General features: G+C 51.4%; 3 protein-coding genes across 3 annotated transcripts; all 3 read left to right on the top strand.

Moving 5' to 3' along the window:
• Positions 1 to 4,131: 4,131 nt before the first annotated feature.
• NCLIV_009950 (srs domain-containing protein) lies at positions 4,132 to 5,301 on the top strand (the record flags this gene model as incomplete). The annotated part of the gene is made up of 1 exon (XM_003880510.1): positions 4,132 to 5,301. The coding sequence occupies one exon, from the start codon at positions 4,132 to 4,134 to the stop codon at positions 5,299 to 5,301; it is 1,170 nt and encodes a 389-aa protein (XP_003880559.1).
• Positions 5,302 to 7,216: 1,915 nt separating this feature from the next.
• NCLIV_009940 (srs domain-containing protein) lies at positions 7,217 to 8,401 on the top strand (the record flags this gene model as incomplete). The annotated part of the gene is made up of 1 exon (XM_003880509.1): positions 7,217 to 8,401. One exon carries the CDS (start codon positions 7,217 to 7,219, stop codon positions 8,399 to 8,401), a length of 1,185 nt encoding a protein of 394 aa, XP_003880558.1.
• Positions 8,402 to 10,325: 1,924 nt separating this feature from the next.
• NCLIV_009930 (srs domain-containing protein) lies at positions 10,326 to 11,498 on the top strand (the record flags this gene model as incomplete). Its single annotated transcript, XM_003880508.1, has 1 exon — positions 10,326 to 11,498. The coding sequence occupies one exon, from the start codon at positions 10,326 to 10,328 to the stop codon at positions 11,496 to 11,498; it is 1,173 nt and encodes a 390-aa protein (XP_003880557.1).
• Positions 11,499 to 13,089: the final 1,591 nt, after the last annotated feature.

The raw sequence follows: 13,089 nt of genomic DNA, 5'->3' as shown, positions 1-13,089 counted from the left end.
CTCATGAGTTTTCCCCCATGCGACCGTTCACTGCGCACACGATACGAAAAAACTAGCAGCAGAATGCGAATCAAAATGTAACATGCTTAGCTAGTCTCCATGTCTTGTGGGCAGTAGAGAAGGAAGCCTGGATTCATACGAGGAATGAAGACTGAAGTCGTCCGAGGGATTTCCGTCGTCGGGCCGCACGGCTGGCCGGATCCATCAACCCGCCCGCGCCTGAGTCTTGAAAAGCGTGCCGAAGCTTTCTAACATTCATCTCCCCCGAATGTGTTTCTGTTAGAAATTTAGCGGTTCTCTGGCCATTGACACTTCACACCTTTGACCTTGTTTGGTCCCTTGTTTCTCCAATATTTCCTCATTTCGTTTCCAGAGTGCTCAGCATGAGGAGGACAGAAAGCATGCAGCACCGGCGCGGAGGAGTAAATTTCAAGGCCCAGAAGTTGATAGCAGTTTGTTTGAGGACTCCACTTCCTCCATTAGTCAGCCTCTTTGCGGCTTTACTTGTGAGAGGCCTCCTACCGCAGCTTCGCAGCCTGCCGCTAAATCCGTGCCACCATAAAGGGGCGGAACGGGTCAGATGGAACTGCCGTCAACGACTCAGAGGGAAACTGGTGCCTTCGTCCTCCGCCGCTTACCCCACCATCACTTCCACAAACGTCCAGAAATGAGAAAAACCTGTAAACGAGACGCTTGGTACAACCTTCCTTTCTTGTTGTCATTCACCGTCCATCGGCGACTAGCCGCAAGCACTGTGTAGTCTTGAGGAACACACATTTGTGGCGGGTCGCGCACAGTAATTGTACCCGACGCGGGTCATCATCGGCATCGTCCCCCGTGGCGATATGGCGCCAGCGAAGGCTGTTGGGGGGGAGATGGTGTGCATCCCGCTGTGGGAGGCGGCTGGTGTGTTTCGAGAGGTGGGATTATAGTATGATTGTCGATTTTGCGGATAGAAGAAGCCTCTAATATGGTGGTAATTTTAACGCTCGTCATGTTTTCATGAATATTTTCATAATGGCGGGGAGGACGGCGAGAATGCAGCAGCGGCGTGCCGGGGGTTTGAGGTCGAAGGCTCGCAAGTTGGTCGCGGTGTGCATGGGTGGAGCTTTGTTGCTTTCTAGCGGTCAAGCAGCTGCAAATCAACCGCGTGAAGGTCTTCTGCGTCGGAGTTTGTCTAGACAAATCAGCAATGTAGATCCATCGATCGATAATGCAGTCGCCGCTTGCAGTTTTGGCGCTGCTGCAGCAGACAGGGCAGCTCCTGCCTCTCTGACGCTGTCAGAAACTAGTCTCACCGCTACCTTGGTATGTACAGGAAGCGAAATCACGATGATACCCGGAAACCTGGAAAAAGTTTGTGATCCAAAGCAAACCAAAGAAGGTACCGAATGCCAGTTCGACAGTAGCCAGTCCGACGGCAAGGCGGTCAAGCTGAAAGACTTGCTCGGAACAAGCCGCGATGTTCAATGGGAACAGGTACAACCTGACGCAAAGGACCTCGCCAAGCCCGAAATACAAAAAACATGGATGCTACAGCTAGAGGATGCAGGCCTACCTTTGTCTGACAAGATCTTCCTAGTTGGCTGTAAAAACCCGATGAAGAATCGGGTTTCCGGTGATGCCGAGGTGTGCAAGGTCACGGTGAACGTAGCAGCAAGAACTTCTTCTGTTGGGGACAGGAATGTCGTCACCCGCGTACGGCAAAAACAGCAACCCTGAGCCCCTGAAGGTTGAGATGACAACAGAAAACAACACCCTCACTCTTCAGTGTGGTTCCGAGGGTATTCTCCATCCGACTACATACAGAACTCGCTACTGCGACCCTGAGGCCCCAAACTTTCAGGAGTGCAACCAGAAGGATTATACAGGTATTCTTCCCGGTTTTGTGGAGAGCTGGTGGGCAAATGCGGACACGGAGAGTTCCGCTACGCTGACAATCCCAGAGACTGAGTTTCCTGAATCAAACCAGCAATTCCGTTTGAGTTGTGTTCCCAACACGGCAGATTCTTCGGGATCTGATGATACAGCGAAGACTAGCAAGGGTGGGGCAAACGACGGCTCACAGACGGTTGCGGCTACGTCGAACTGCAATGTGATTGTGACTGTCAGGTCAGGAAGCTCTGCATCGTCAACTAGTCAGATGGTAGCTACAGTCTCTGGTGCGGCCGCTTTGATCGGGCTCCTCGTGGCCTCGTTGTAATCATTGCGATGATGTGCCGTCTGGGGCGCTGAATGTTTCACAGTGCTGTCTCCATTTCAGCAACTGCGCAGTGTTGTAGCGACCCTGTAGATTGACAATCCTCAAAGAAACTTGATTAACACGCCAATTCAGTTTTTCTGCCACAAATACTTCTGCCCGTGTCTGCCAGTTTTCATTTAGAGTCCGAAGGCGACGCTGCTCTGTTTGGTGGAGAGTGCGCACAGAAGGCCGTTTTTATCGGCTTTTTTGCGATATCGATTCCGGCGGCAATGTTCGTGTATTCTCTTCCGGTGGCAGCGGCATGTCGCTTCGATACCATTTATTCGCTAGTTCCGGATACCCCTGGAGCAGGTGAGATCTATCAAAAATCGATTTGTGATTCACAAGATCTTGTTGGATTTCACCTCTGTTTATGCCTCCCTGTTGGAGCCGACCTATGGCAGGCGTCGTCATGATAATTACCTGAATTCGGTAGGAAGGTAGAGCGCATCTTCTGTCCCAACACTCAGCACACAACACAACAGCACCCTGCCCTTGTGCAAAACCTGACTTAGCACCCGAATCCATCATCCACCCTTCTCTGCTGACATCCATTGTTCGCCTGAGTGTGCTTGACACCTCTCATGCAACATCCCATTACCTCAGAAACACACACCCAACCAAACTTACGCCCATGTTTCTAGCTCTTACTGCATGTGTCCACATGACTGAACAACAACTCACTGTTCCTTTTTTCTCACTCATCTAAATGTCGCGGAGTCAGAGAGCAACCCTATTATTGCTGTTGAGAGTGTTGCTTTCAGGTGGTCTTCAGTTTTTCTGTGTCCGAGATTCGTTGGCCCCTGGTGTCGTCGGTGTGCATAGGAGGCCCAAGTTGACTGCCGCATCGGCGGTGCATAGTGTTCGTCAGAAGCCACGAAAATGAGACGACAGTCCCCCCGCGTTTGTCCGTCGTTCTTTTTGCCCCTGTGCGCCCAACCTCCCTCACATTTCCACACTGGTTTTCTCTCTCGAATGCGAGATACTGCCGCGGCTTCTTTCAAATGTTCCGCAAGACCGAAGGAAATTGACTACGATAATATTTCCGGGGACAGCCATCCTTCCGTGTCTCCTTGGGTGAGTCAACCCCCTTGTGGCTGTGTTACGCCTTCGTAAATAGCTCTCATCTCGCTATCAGACTTGCCGAACTCCTTACTCTTCCTCCTGTCAAACGGTCCTCCAGCGCTGCTCGGTGATGCAAAACTGAACGCCCAAACTTAGTCGATCTTTTAGGGAATGAAGAATTTCGTGCATCTTCCAAATACGCAGGAGGAGGGTGGCATTCGCCTCTTCCTTCGCGGTCACGAACTCGGGACAATCTCAACGATTTTGTTCTCTGATAATTCTGTGTCTCCAGTCCCATCGTTACAAAAGCGAGCGGGGAGGCAGTTTTGAAAAAGTGAAGCGAATGATACACAGGTTCCTCGGACGAGTTGAAAAAGGATTTCACTTCTCGTCTTCTCCGAGTTGCACGGCTGCTACATTTGGCAACAGAAGACAGTTGAAAGTGTTGCGGTGCGTGACTCTGATTTCGTTTCATTGTTTTAAGCTCATATACGTTTTGGTCGCCAATCTGTTTTGCATCTTCACTCTCGACCTGGAGACTGACGGGGTCCGCGGTGACGGGTCACCTGCGGGCACTTCCTCGTGCGCGCGTCTTGACCGACTGCTGACCCCCCGGTAACCCGCCTTGGTTTCACGGGCTGTGATGCCGCTGCCGGCAGAGTTCCGTCGTGTTCATCTTCTTATTCGTGGTATTTTCTTCTCAGGTGTGGACACGTTAAGCGGCTGAGTTGGTTAGCTTGATCTGCTGGCCACTGATCCCCTTTGTGTAGCTCTCTTTTCTCAGCGATCCTCTGTGGATCATACGTGTGTAAACGACGGCCAGGATGGGCAAAACTCTTCAGCGGCGTCGAGGGTCGAACCCGATGGACCGCACGTGGATGGCGGCGTGCATGAGTGGAATTTTGTTGTTTTGCAGCGGGGAGGTCGTTGCAGGTCAACTGAGTGAAGGCCTTCAACACCGGCGTTTGGCAACTAAGTTCACGACTGTTGCGCCCACGTTCCAGGATGCGGTCGCCACTTGCGATTTAACACAAGCTGCTGCCGCAGCCGCTGCGGCTGCTGCTGCCTCGCTGACGCTGTCACAATCAAGTCTCACCGCTACGTTGGTATGTAAGGCAGCAACGATCACGATGATACCACAGAGCCTGGCAAAAGTGTGTGACCCAACGCAAAAAGAAGAAGGTGAGGAATGCAAATTCGCTGGCCTCGCCTCCGATGGCAAAGAAATCGCGCTGAAAGACTTGCTTGGAACGGACCGCGAGGTTACGTGGACACAGAAACAACCAAAGGCAGGGAACACAGGAACGTGGACATTGCAGCTGGAGGATGCTGACATTCCTGTAACGGACAAGAGCTTCCTTGTTGGGTGTCAAGACACCGATCCCTCCAAGAACAAGGGTTCCGGTACGACAAATGTGTGCAAGGTCGCGGTGAACGTCGAAGCAAGAGCTTCTTCTGTTGGGGATAGGAACGTCGTCACCTGCGCGTACGGCAAAAACAGCAACCCTGCGCCCCTGAAGGTTGAGATGACAACAGAAAACAACACCCTCACTCTTCAGTGTGGCTCCGAGGGTATGCTCCATCCGCCTAAATATAAAACTCGCTACTGCGACCCTGAGGAAGCAGACTTGAAAAAGTGCAACGAGAAGGATTATACAGGTATTCTTCCCAGCTTGGTGGAGAGCTGGTGGACAAATGTGAACGACGGGAAGAGTTCCGCTACGCTGACAATCCCGGAGACGGAGTTTCCGGAATCAGACCAGCAATTCCGTTTGAGTTGTGTTCTCAACACGACAGATTCTGCGGGATCTGATGATACAGCGAAGACTAGCAAGGGTGGGGCAAACGACGGCTTACAGACGGTTGCGACTACGTCGAACTGCAATGTGATTGTGACTGTCAGGTCAGGAAGCTCTGCGTCGTCAACTGGTCAAATGGTAGCTACAGTCTCGGGCACGGCCGCTTTGATCGGGCTCCTCGCAGGCTCTTTGTAATCGTTGTGATGTTGTGTCGTGTTGGGCGTTCAATGCTTGATGGTGGTGTCTCCATTTCAGCAACTGTGCAATGTTGTAGCGACCCTGTAGTTTGATAATCTTCAAAGAAAACTTGACTTAACATGCCTATTCATTTTTTTACTGCAAATACTACTGCTCATTTCTCTCGGTTTCCATTCATAACGCGGAGCCGATGCTGCTGTGCATGGTGGAGTGCACAGAAGGTCGTTTTACCGGCCTTTCTGAGCTATAGATTCCTGCAGCAATGTTCGTGTATTCTCTTCCGGTGGCAGCGGCATGTCGCTTCGATACCAACGGTTCCCTTGTTCCGGGTACCCCTGGAGCAGGTGAGATCTATCCAAAATCGATTTGTGATTGACAAGATCTTGTTGGATTTTACCTCTGTTTATGCCTCCCTGTTGGAGCCGATCTATGGCAGGCGTCGCCATGATAATTACCTCAAAGCGGCAAAAAGGTAGATCGCTTTTTTCATCTCAACACGCAACACAACGGCGCCGCGCTCTTGTGCAAAACCTGACTTAGCACCCGAATCCATCATCCACCCTTCTCTGCTGACATCCATTGTTCGTGTCGGGATGCTTGTCACCTCTCATGCAAACATCCCATTACCTCAGAAACACACACCCAACCAAACTCACGCCCATGTTGGTAGCTCTTACAGTATCAGCCCACACGACTGGATAACGACTCACTGCCCCGTTCTTCTCACTCACTTAAGGCCGCGGAGTCAGAGGGTAACTCTATTATTGTTGTAGAGAGTGTTGCTTCCAGCGTCTTCAGTTTTTCTGTGTCCAGGATCCGTTCTCCCCTGGTGTCATCAGGGTGTATAGGAGGTCCAAATTGACTGCCTCATCAGTGGTGCGTAGAGCTCGTCAGAAGGCACGAAGATGAGACGACAGTGCCCCTCCCACCCCTACGCCCGTTCTCTCTGCATCTGCGTGTCCACCTTCTCTCACATTTCCAGACTCTCCTTCCTTCTCGCATGTGAGATAATGCCATACTTGCTTTCAAATGTTCTGCAACACAGAAGGAAATTGACTACGATAATAGTTCCGGGGACAGCCATCTTTCCGTGTCTCCTTGGGTAAGTCAACCCCGTTGTGGCTGTGTTACGCCTTCGTAAATAGCTCTCTTCTCGCTACCAGACTTGCCGAGCTCCTTACTCTTCCTCCTGTCAAACGGTCGCTGAGCGTTGCGCAGTGATGCGAAAGTGAACGTCCACACTGAGTAGTGTTTCAAGGGATGAACAATGTACTGCGTCTTCCAAATACGCAGGAGGAGGGTGGCATTCGCCTCTTCCTTCGCGTGGTCACGAACTCGGGACAATCTCAGCGATTTTGTTCATTTGTCCTTCAAGACCCCTAGTTCTCCACTTCCATCGTTACAAAAGCGAGCGGCGGAGGCAGTTTTGAAAAAGTGAAGCGAATGATACACAGGTTCCTCGGAAGAGCTGAAAAAGGATTTCATGTCTCCTCTTCTCCGAGCTGCACAGTTGCTACTTTTCGCAACAGAACGCAATTGAAAGTGTTGCGGTGCATGACTCTGATTTTGTTTCATTGTTTTAAGCTTATATACGTTTTGGTCGCCGGCGTCTGTTGCATCTTCGCTCTCGCCCTGGAGACTGACCGTTTCCGCGCGGACGAGTCACCTGCGGGCACTTCCTCGTGCGCGTGTCTTGCCAGTCTGACCCCCCGGTAACCCGCCTTGGTTTCACGGACTGTGATGCCGCTGCCGGCAGAGTTCCGTCGTGTTCATCTTCTTATTCTTGGTATTTTCTTCTCAGGTGTGGACACGTTAAGCGGCTGAGTTGGTTAGCTTGATCTGCTGGCCACTGATCCCCTTTGTGTAGCTCTCTTGTCTCACCGAATCTGTGTGGATCATACGTGTGTAAACGATGGCCAGGATGGGCAAAACGCTTCAGCGGCGTCGAGGGTCGAACCCGATGGACCTCACGTGGATGGCAGCGTGCATGATTGGAATTTTGCTGTTTTGCAGCAGGGAGGTCGTTGCAGCTCAGCTTAGTGAAGGCCTTCAACACCGGCGTTTGCAAACTAAGTTCACGACTGTTGCGCCCACGTTCGGGGATGCGGTCGCCACTTGCAATTTAACAGGAGCACCTGCGGCAGCCTCTACGCCTGCTGCTACTTCACTGACGCTGTCGCAAAAAAGTCTCACTGCTACCCTGGTATGCACAGGAACACAACTCGTGACGGTACCGGCCAGCCTAGTTTACGTGTGTGGCCCAAAGCGAAGCGATGAAGATACCACCTGCCAGTTTGACGGCACCACGGCTGACGGGAAAGAGGTCAAACTGAAAGATTTCCTCGGAGCAGACCGCGATGTTAAGTGGGCAGAGACGCAACAAGAGCAAAGTAAGGAACCAAAGGCAGCAAGCACAAAAACATGGACGCTGCAGCTCGAGGAGGCAGACCTTCCTTTGTCTGACAAGAGCTTCCTTGTCGGGTGCCAAGAAACCACTGCCCCTGCGCCAGCAAATCGTAACGCGTGCAAGGTCACGGTGACCGTCGAAGCAAGAGCTTCTTCTGTTGGGGATAGGAACGTCGTCACCTGCGCGTACGGCAAAAACAGCAACCCTGAGCCCCTGAAGGTTGAGATGACAACAGAAAACAACACCCTCACTCTTCAGTGTGGTTCCGAGGGTATTCTCCATCCGACTACATACAGAACTCGCTACTGCGACCCTGAGGCCCCAAACTTTCAGGAGTGCAACCAGAAGGATTATACAGGTATTCTTCCCGGTTTTGTGGAGAGCTGGTGGACAAATGCGGACACGGAGAGTTCCGCTACGCTGACAATCCCAGAGACTGAGTTTCCTGAATCAAACCAGCAATTCCGTTTGAGTTGTGTTCCCAACGCGGCAGATTCTTCGGGATCTGATGATACAGCGAAGACTAGCAAGGGTGGGGCAAACGACGGCTCACAGACGGTTGCGGCTACGTCGAACTGCAATGTGATTGTGACTGTCAGGTCCGGAAGCTCTGCGTCGTCAACTGGTCAAATGGTAGCTACAGTCTCGGGCACGGCCGCTTTGATCGGGCTCCTCGTGGCCTCGTTGTAATCGTTGCGATGATGTGCCGTGTGGGGCGCTGAATGTTTCACGGTGCTGTCTCCATTTCAGCAACTGTGCAATGTTGTAGCGACCCTGTAGTTTGATAATCTTCAAAGAAAACTTGACTTAACATGCGAATTCAGTTTTTCTGCCGCAAATACTTCTGCCCGTGTCTGCCTGTTTTCATTTAGAGTCCGAAGGCGACGCTGCTCTGTTTGGTGGAGCGTGCGCACAGAAGGCCGTTTTTATCGGCTTTTTTCGATATCGATTCCGGCAGCAATGTTCGTGTATTCTGTTCCGGTGGCAGCGGCATGTCGCTTCGATACCATTTATTCGCTAGTTCCGGGTACCCCTGGAGCAGGTGAGATCTATCCAAAATCGATTTGTGATTCACAAGATCTTGTTGGATTTCACCTCTGTTTATGCCTCCCTGTTGGAGCCGATCTATGGCAGGCGTCGTCATGATAATTACCTCAATTCGGTAGGAAGGTAGAACGCATCTTCTGTCCCAACACTCAGCACACAACACAACAGCACCCTGCCCTTGTGCAAAACCTGACTCAGCACCCGAATCCATCATCCACCCTTCTCTGCTGACATCCATTGTTCATGTCGGGATGCTTGTCACCTCTCATGCAAACATCCCGTTACATCAGAAACACACACCCAACCAAACTCACGCCCACGTTGGTAGCTCTTACAGTATCAGTCCACACGACTTGATAACGACTCACTGCCCCGTTCTTCTCACTCACTTAAGGCCGCGGAGTCAGAGGGTAACTCTATTATTGTTGTAGAGAGTGTTGCTTCCAGCGTCTTCAGTTTTTCTGTGTCCAAGATCCGTTCGCCCCTGGTGTCGTCAGGGTGTATAGGAGGTCCAAATTGACTGCCTCATCAGTGGTGCGTAGAGCTCGTCAGAAGGCACGAAGATGAGACGACAGTGCCCCTCCCACCCCTATGCCCGTTCTCTCTGCATCTGCGTGTCCACCTTCTCTCACATTTCCAGACTCTCCTTCCTTCTCGCATGTGAGATAATGCCATACTTGCTTTCAAATGTTCCGCAAGACCGAAGGAAATTGACTACGATAATATTTCCGGGGACAGCCATCTTTCCGTGTCTCCTTGGGTAAGTCAACCCCGTTGTGGCTGTGTTACGCCTTCGTAAATAGCTCTCTTCTCGCTACCAGACTTGCCGAACTCCTTGGTCTTCCTACTGTCAAACGGTCCCCCAGCGCTGCTCGGTGATGCAAAACTGAACTCTCAAACTGAGTTGTTTTTTAAGGGATGAAGAATTTCCTGTATCTTCCAAATACGCTGGAGGGTGGCATTTGCCTCTTCCTTCGCGGTCACGAACTCGGGACAATCTCAGCGATTTTGTTCATTTGTCCTTCAAGACCTCTAGTTCTCCACATCCATCGATACAAAAGCGAGCGGCGGAGGCAGTTTTGAAAAAGTGAAGCGAATGATACACAGGTTCCTCGGACGAGCTGAAAAAGGATTTCATGTCTCCTCTTCTCCGAGTTGCACGGCTGCTACATTTGGCAACAGAAGACATTTGAAGGTGTTGCGGTGCGTGACTCTGATTTTGTTTCATTGTTTTAATCTTATATACGTTTTGGTCGCCAATGTGTGTTGCATCTTCGCTCTCGACTTGGAGACTGACGGGGTCCGCGGGGACGGGTCACCTGCGGGCACTTCCTCGTGCGCGCGTCTAGACAGACTGCTGACCCCCCGGTAATCCGCCTTGGTTTCACGGGCTGTGATGCCGCTGCCGGCAGAGTTCCGTCTTGTTTATCTTCTTTTTCTTGGTATTTGCTTCTCAGGTGTGGACACGTTAAGCGGCTGAGTTGGTTAGTTTGATCCGTCGGCCACTGATCCCCTTTGTGTAGCTCTCTTCCTCATCGATTCCTCGTGGATCAAACGTGTGTAAACAATGGCCACGATCGGCAAAACGCTTCAGCGGCGTCGAGGGTCGAACCCGGTAGACCGCACGTGGATGGCAGCGTGCATGAGTGGAATTTTGTTGTTTTGCAGCGGGGAGCTCGTTGCAGCTGAGCTTAGTGAAGGTCTTCAACACCGGCTTTTGGCAACTGGGTTCACGACTGTTGCGCCCACATTCCAGGATGCGGTCTCCACTTGCGATTTAACAACCGAAGGAGAAGTTGGCGCCGCCGGGGCAGCTGCTGCCTCGCTGACGCTGTCACAATCAAGTCTCACCGCTACGTTGGTATGTAAGGCAGAAACGATCACGATGATACCAGCAACCCTGCTAAATATTTGTGATCCCAAACAAAACGCGGACCCAGGAAAATGCGTCTTTGACAGCAGCAACTCGGCCGGCAAAGAAGTCAAGCTGAAAGACTTGCTCGGAACAGACCGCGAGGTTAAATGGAAACAGATCCAAGACCAAGCGAGGGGCGATCCCCAGACACAAACATGGACATTGCAGCTGGAGGATCCAGACCTTCCTTTGTCTGACAAGAGCTTTCTTGTTGGGTGTCAAGACTCCACTTCCTTTCTGAAGACCAAAGGCACGAAGGTGTGCAAGGTCCCGGTGAATGTCGAAGCAAGAGCTTCTTCTGTTGGGGATAGGAACGTCGTCACCTGCGCGTACGGCAAAAACAGCAACCCAGTGCCCCTGAAGGTTGAGATGACAACAGAAAACAACACCCTCACTCTTCAGTGTGGTTCCGAGGGTATTCTTCATCCGACTACATATGCAACTCACTATTGCGACCCTGAGGCCGCAAACTTTCAGGAGTGCAACGAAAAGGATTATACAGGTATTCTTCCCAGCTTTGTGGAGAGCTGGTGGACAAATGTGAACGACGGGAAGACTTCCGCTACGCTGACAATCCCAGAGACGGAGTTTCCGGAATCAGACCAGCAATTCCGTTTGGGTTGTGTTCCCAACACGACAAACTCCGCGGCATCCGCTCCTGCAGGGAAGTCTAGGAGTGACGGCTCACAGACGGTTGTGGCTAGGTCGCACTGCAATGTGATTGTGACTGTCAGGTCAGGAAGCTCTGCGTCGTCAACTGGTCAAATGGTAGCTACAGTCTCGGGCACGGCCGCTTTGATCGGGCTCCTCGCAGGCTCTTTGTAATCGTTGTGATGTTGTGTCGTCTTGGGAGTTCGATGCTTGAAGGCGCTGTCTCCGTTTCAGCAACTGTGCAATGTTGTAGCGACCCTGTAGTTTGAAAATCTTCAAAGAAAACTTGACTTAACATGCCTATTCAGTTGTTCTACTGCAAATGCTACTGCCCGTGTCCGCCAGTTTTCATTTACAATCCGAAGGCGATGCTGCTCTGTTTGGTGGAGAGAGCTCACAGCAGGTCGTTTTTACCGGCTTTTTTGCGATATCAATTCCTTCTGCAAGGCTCGTGTATCCTCCTCTGGTGGCAGGGGCGTGTCGCTGCGATACCATTCGTCCGCTTGTTGCGGGTACCCCTGGAGCAAGAGAGATCTATCCAAAACCGGTTTGTAATTCACACCGTCCCCTTGGATTTTCCCTGTGGTTATGCCCCCCTTGTTGGAGCCGAACTATGGAGGTGTCGGCATGATAATTACCTCTATTTCGGTAACAAGGATAAGCGCATGTTCTATCTCAACTCGCAGCACACACAACAACGGCACCGTACTCTTGTGCAAAACCTGACTTAGCACGCGGATCCATCATCCACCGTTCTCTGCTGTCGTCCATCATCCACCCTTCTCTGCTGTCATCCATCATCCACCCTTCTCTGCCGGCATCCATCATCCACCCTTCTCTGCTGACATCCATTGTTCGCCTGAGTGTGCTTGACACCTCTCATGCAACATCCCATTACCTCAGAAACACACACCCAACCAAACTTACGCCCATGTTTCTAGCTCTTACTGCATGTGTCCACATGACTGAACAACAACTCACTGTTCCTTTTTTCTCACTCATCTAAATGTCGCGGAGTCAGAGAGCAACCCTATTATTGCTGTTGAGAGTGTTGCTTTCAGGTGGTCTTCAGTTTTTCTGTGTCCGAGATTCGTTGGCCCCTGGTGTCGTCGGTGTGCATAGGAGGCCCAAGTTGACTGCCGCATCGGCGGTGCGTAGTGTTCGTCAGAAGCCACGAAAATGAGACGACAGTCCCCCCGCGTTTGTCCGTCGTTCTTTTTGCCCCTGTGCGCCCAACCTCCCTCACATTTCCACACTGGTTTTCTCTCTCGAATGCGAGATACTGCCGCGGCTTCTTTCAAATGTTCCGCAAGACCGAAGGAAATTGACTACGATAATATTTCCGGGGACAGCCATCCTTCCGTGTCTCCTTGGGTGAGTCAACCCCCTTGTGGCTGTGTTACGCCTTCGTAAATAGCTCTCATCTCGCTATCAGACTTGCCGAACTCCTTACTCTTCCTCCTGTCAAACGGTCCTCCAGCGCTGCTCGGTGATGCAAAACTGAACGCCCAAACTTAGTCGATCTTTTAGGGAATGAAGAATTTCGTGCATCTTCCAAATACGCAGGAGGAGGGTGGCATTCGCCTCTTCCTTCGCGGTCACGAACTCGGGACAATCTCAACGATTTTGTTCTCTGATAATTCTGTGTCTCCAGTCCCATCGTTACAAAAGCGAGCGGGGAGGCAGTTTTGAAAAAGTGAAGCGAATGATACACAGGTTCCTCGGACGAGTTGAAAAGGATTTCACTCTCGTCTTTCTCGAGTTG

The sequence above is a fragment of the Neospora caninum genome, chromosome IV (assembly GCF_000208865.1).
Source record: "Neospora caninum Liverpool complete genome, chromosome IV".
In the NCBI taxonomy this organism is placed as follows: Eukaryota; Apicomplexa; class Conoidasida; order Eucoccidiorida; family Sarcocystidae; genus Neospora; species Neospora caninum.
The sequence above is the reverse complement of the archived record's forward strand: the minus strand, read 5'-3'. Positions and strand labels throughout refer to the sequence as shown.